This window comes from Tupaia chinensis, unplaced genomic scaffold, assembly GCF_000334495.1.
Source record: "Tupaia chinensis unplaced genomic scaffold, TupChi_1.0 Scaffold000217_1, whole genome shotgun sequence".
Lineage (NCBI taxonomy): Eukaryota > Metazoa > Chordata > Mammalia > Scandentia > Tupaiidae > Tupaia > Tupaia belangeri.
The window spans coordinates 6,186,559-6,191,641 of NW_006159692.1; the positions used below are offsets into that span (position 1 = coordinate 6,186,559).

Below are 5,083 nucleotides of genomic sequence, written 5' to 3' on the forward strand. Positions count from 1 at the left end.
CAATAAAAAAAAAAAAAAAAAAAAAAAAAACAACCCTACCATTTCTTCCATCTCTAACTGTTCAAAATTTTCAGCTTATATTTATAAAGGAATTATTTATAGCATTACCTTGATAGATTTTTCTGCTTCTGTTAGAGGCCTGATTTTATATGAAGGAGCAATGTCTTTAAATAACTCCATCAGAGAAACTATCACCAGCTTTCGAACAGTAACAGCCACGTCAGGATCCTGTTCCATCAGCATGGAGCGTAATTCTTTCAATTTTTTAATCTGTTAAAGAAATAATTTGTAAGTCTAGAGAAATTACGAGCAAACAATTACAAATAAGACAAGAACTTCGCATCTGGCATAGTAAGTGGAATTCATAGTGATTCAGAGAGTCTAGTTAATGCCTACTAAACTCCAAATGCTACTCATTTTACCAACAGAGAAATCACTGAAGCTATAAGGTACATATTTTTGTTATAAAGTAGCTAGAAAAAATAGACTTTTTTTTTAAGAGAGATTTTTGCAATAAGGCATGTGCAGTTGTCAGCCAGACAGAGACAGAGAGAAAGCAAGCAAGAAATCACCCCCCAGGGGGGATGGCCATGCCACAATCCCTTCTCCTCCATTCTCCTCTCTGGATCTTGGGCACGCATGCACATGGGCCCAGTGTGAGTTTTAAGTCTCCAGGTCCGGGACTCAAATCGCAGTCAAATATGTGGGAGTTCGGCAACGTAATATTGCACCATCTGCTGGTCCCAATTCAGACTTTTTATTAATTTATTTTCTTTTATTATTTTAAGGTTTTGGCCATAGGGCATAAGCACTCTCTGGAGAGGCAGGAGAGAGACAGTGAAAAGGAAAGAAATCATCCCCTGGGGGATGACCATGCCACAATCCCTTCTCCATTCTCCTGAGATCTCCGGCATGCACACACACGTCTGGCATGATTTTTAAGACACTAAGCCCAGGACTCAAACCATGATCGGCCATATGGGAGTCTAGCAACTTAACTACCATGCCACCTGCTAGCCACAATATATACTTTTTTAAAAATAGTTTAAATTAGTAATCTATTTTTAGGAATCCTTCTTTATACAATTTTCTTAAAATATGTGAGTCCCATTTTCCTAAAAACACTTTAGAGACATCTTAAAATGTTATGTATGCCAGGCTAACATGTCAACCACACATACATGAATTAATCATGAATTAAACAGAGTACAGTCACCTTAACTTTAGCTTCAACAAGACTCTTACAAAGATAACCTGTGTGATATGAGTCAGAAGTAAAAAACTGGTCTCAGTAACTAAGGCCCGCTGGAGCAGTATCTTGAGAAGCAACGACTCTGTCTGGTTAGCCGTGTCTCTTACAGCAGGGAGCAAGACAAATGGACCACCACCTACTGCTACCCCACCCAGTGTGACACCAGCCAGATTCCAAGTAGTGGACATGGACTCCAACTTAGTGGCTATTAAAATCTGCAAAAAAAAATCACTTGAGTTTTTGTTGTTGTTTTTTCATTTTGCCAGAGGGCACATGTACTTCCTGGAGAAAGAGAAAGTAAGAAAGCACCTCCCATGAGGGATGGTCACACTGCAATCCTTTCTCTCTTCTTCCTTTTGGGATTTTGGGCACACACAACTGGTGTGTGCCACTGGGTTCAGGACTCAAAATGTTGGATCTATTCACCTTAATAATGCCACAGCTAGCACAATCACTTGAGTTTTTTGGTTTTTTTTTTTTTTTAATTTATAGTCTTTTATAATGATTACATGAGATAATGTAGGTGAGAAAAATTCCAACCCCCCTCCCTAATTCTGCTCCAAATCATCTCACTTCATTCAAAAAGTACAAGTATTACTCCATAGTATACCCACAAGACATTTTTTCTATAAACATAAATCATCTATTTTATCATTTAATACTTGTCATAGTAGGATGCTGGTGATACCAATTTAACAAGAATAATAGTATCTGGGACCAGTAGATGGCATAATATTTACATCGCTGGACTCCCAAATAATCAACCATGGTTCAAATCCCAGACCCAGTGGCTTGAAACTCATGCCAGGCACATGTATGTGTATGTGCCCAAAATTCCAAGAGGAGAATGGAAGAGAAGGGATTGTGGCATGGCCATCCCCCTGAGGGGTAATTTCTCACTTTCCGTCTCTCTGTCTCTCTGGAGAGCAGACACGTCCTATAGTAAAAACCTCCCTCTTAAAAAAGAAAAAAAGTATCATTTTGTATTGTGAGGGTATGCACCCTAGATACTCACTGGAGCCGGCTGCCACATGCCTTGATCACCAGGGGCTCCGCAGATAAGATCTGTAGGGCATGGGAAACATCCTAACCCTGTCTAGGTCATGTGATGCCTGTTCTATATAATGTTTATGGCTTACACATTATCCTCTTTGATGCATACTCAGACAGTCTTCCTCCAAGTTGCAGAGGAACAGCATAAGTAAACTGGCTTGACCTATGACGCATAAAAGGGTCATGCAAGATAGTAACAAGGTGGAAAAACATCTACACTACAGTCCTTATCTCTAACTGTAGAACTTCAACCGCATCCTTGAAAGCTTGCAAACACAGTTCACTGTGCCTGGTAAAATATATAAATAAAGAAGCTCAGCATGACTGAGCAACACAGCTTGTCTGCATTCACCTGCATCTTCTGATTCTGCGTCTTTCTTTCCTTTCTCTAACTTTTCCCTTCATGGGAGCAAGCCCTGAGGGCAGACACCAACAGTATTACCATCCAGATAGATGTTACTCTTAAGCTTGCCAGCAGACACTGACATTACATGACTTCACACACATTTTATCATTTACTTCTTACAACCAACTTTCAAGGAAGATAAATACTATCCTCTTTTTAGAGATGAAGAAAGTGAGTCTTGGGTAAAGTGATTTAACCTAATGTCACGAAGACAGTACTTAGCAGAACCAACACTGAATCTAGGTTGTGTGAGTCCACATATTACAATTATCACTACTTTCACAACTCTACATGGCCAAATGATAATTCATTGTAACTATAACTGTATTTCACTTAAAATATTTTCTACTTACAAGTATTCCTGAACTAACTTCACTGACTTCTTTGTAGCCTATTCCTCATGAAAAACCTTACCAATTAGTCAGACACATTTGCAAGCAAGTACCACCTCTCTAATATAATTAATTTTTATAAACTTACCACTTTTAGAGTTACAACAATATCATCAATAACTTCATATTGAGATGAGGAAAATATGACTCAGAGAGTTTAGGAAACTGTTTAAGATCAAGAGAAAAATTAAATTCAGACACAGCATTAATTTAAGGTTCTGTCTACCCTATTATCCTCATCTAGCTGCTATTTAATTGACACTTTTCCTTTTTGTGTGTACTTATGGGTAACAAAAGAATCTTCATGTATGACATACTTATACTGTATCAGACATGAAGCGTGTGAAGAGATGAATACTACTTACATTACTCTCTGGGTCTGATAATACAGCAGATGCCAGGGCAGCAATATGCACTTTCTTTTCCTGTAGTTTCTTCTTTCTCTCCATCAAATGTTCTTCCATGGTCAGTTCTCGAATGGGCTCTTCAATGATATCTAAAATAGATTAGATTTTCCCTCTTAAAGTATTATTCCTTTATTATAAGTATTCTAGAATCTTAATAATTTTCTTATAGTAATAATAAGTAAAAATGATGATAGCTAAGGACTTTATATTTGTTACTACAATATCATTTCAATAATCATAGAAGCCAGGTATGCCATCAGAAAATACAATTTGTAAATAAGGAAAATAAGAAAAAGGGAGAGAAAGTCAACTTGACTGAGCTCATAAACCCAACAGAAATGGGATACAAATCCAGGCAGGAACCTTTGAGATGATGCCTACCACACCATACTACTAGGTTTTACCATGTGTTAGCAGAAACTGATAACATGAAAACACAGAATGATATGTTTTCTGCCAAATGGTAATTCACCTAGGTTTGCTATATTGAAATTGTAAATATGGCAAAACTTTAATAAATATCTCTTATGTAGCAAAATAAAAAAGAAAATTCATAGAAAACTAGATTTAACAAGTGCAAGTATAGGGACCAGCAGTTGGTGTAATGGCTGTGTCACTGGACTCCCACACAGTCAACCATGGTTCGAGTCCCAGACCCAGTAGCTGAAACTCACGCTGGGTGTGTGTGCATGTGTGCCCAAGATCCCGAGAGAATCATGGAGAAGGGATTGTGGTGTGGCCATCCCCTGGGGGGGGATTTCTCACTTTCTATCTGTCTCTCTGTCTCTCTAGCAAGCATACACGCCTTATAGCAAAAACCTCTCCAAAAAATAATAATAAATAATAATAAAATAAATGCAAGCATAATCTGGAATGTGTCTATAATGGATGACTCAAAACAGTTAAATAGTTGACCTATCTTGTTTACACAATTAATAACGTCTGCTAAGCAAAACTCAAATTCAACCAGCTTGTCACAAATTCCAAACTAATATAGTTTCAGACAGTAAAATTTGTTCTTTCTGTCTAACTTTGAGTGTTAAAAACTGTTCTATTAGGAATCTACTTTCAGTCATATAAAACAGATTTATGCAAAGTATAACTGTTCTAGAAATTAGTAAGAATGGGCCAACTGCTGGTGTGGTGGTTAAAGCAGCTGGAACACACATAGCCAACAATGTAGTTAAGAGTCCTGGACAGAGTGACTTGAAAAACATTCCAGGCACATGTGCATGCATGCCAAAATCCCAAGAGAATGGAGGACAAAGGATCACAGCATAACCAACCCCCCTGACAGGTGCATACCCGCCCCCCCCACACACAGCACCTCTGTATCTCTCAGCAAGCACATGCTCCCTGTAGCAAATTTAAAAATAAATAAATAAAAGAATGAACCAAAATGACCTGAGACTACAAAATCATTTTTGTAAAAGCTAAAAATTTAATAGTTATTTAGGGCCTTCACTTACACTTATAAGAATTAAGGGACCAGGGAACCAGCAGTTAGCATAATGGCTATGTCGCTGGACTCCCACGTAGTCGACCGCGGTTCGTGTCCCGGACCCGGTGGCTT

At 38.1% G+C, this 5,083-nt stretch overlaps 1 protein-coding gene across 1 annotated transcript in view; it reads right to left on the bottom strand.

Moving 5' to 3' along the window:
* The window catches only part of NOC3L (NOC3 like DNA replication regulator), a gene marked incomplete in the record, with an annotated part of 39,109 nt that overhangs the window by 24,489 nt on the left and 9,537 nt on the right, over positions 1 to 5,083 (bottom strand). The window contains 2 exon segments of the mRNA XM_027771500.1: positions 109 to 270; positions 3,469 to 3,599. Of these exon segments, the coding sequence (XP_027627301.1) occupies positions 109 to 270; positions 3,469 to 3,599 (293 nt within the window).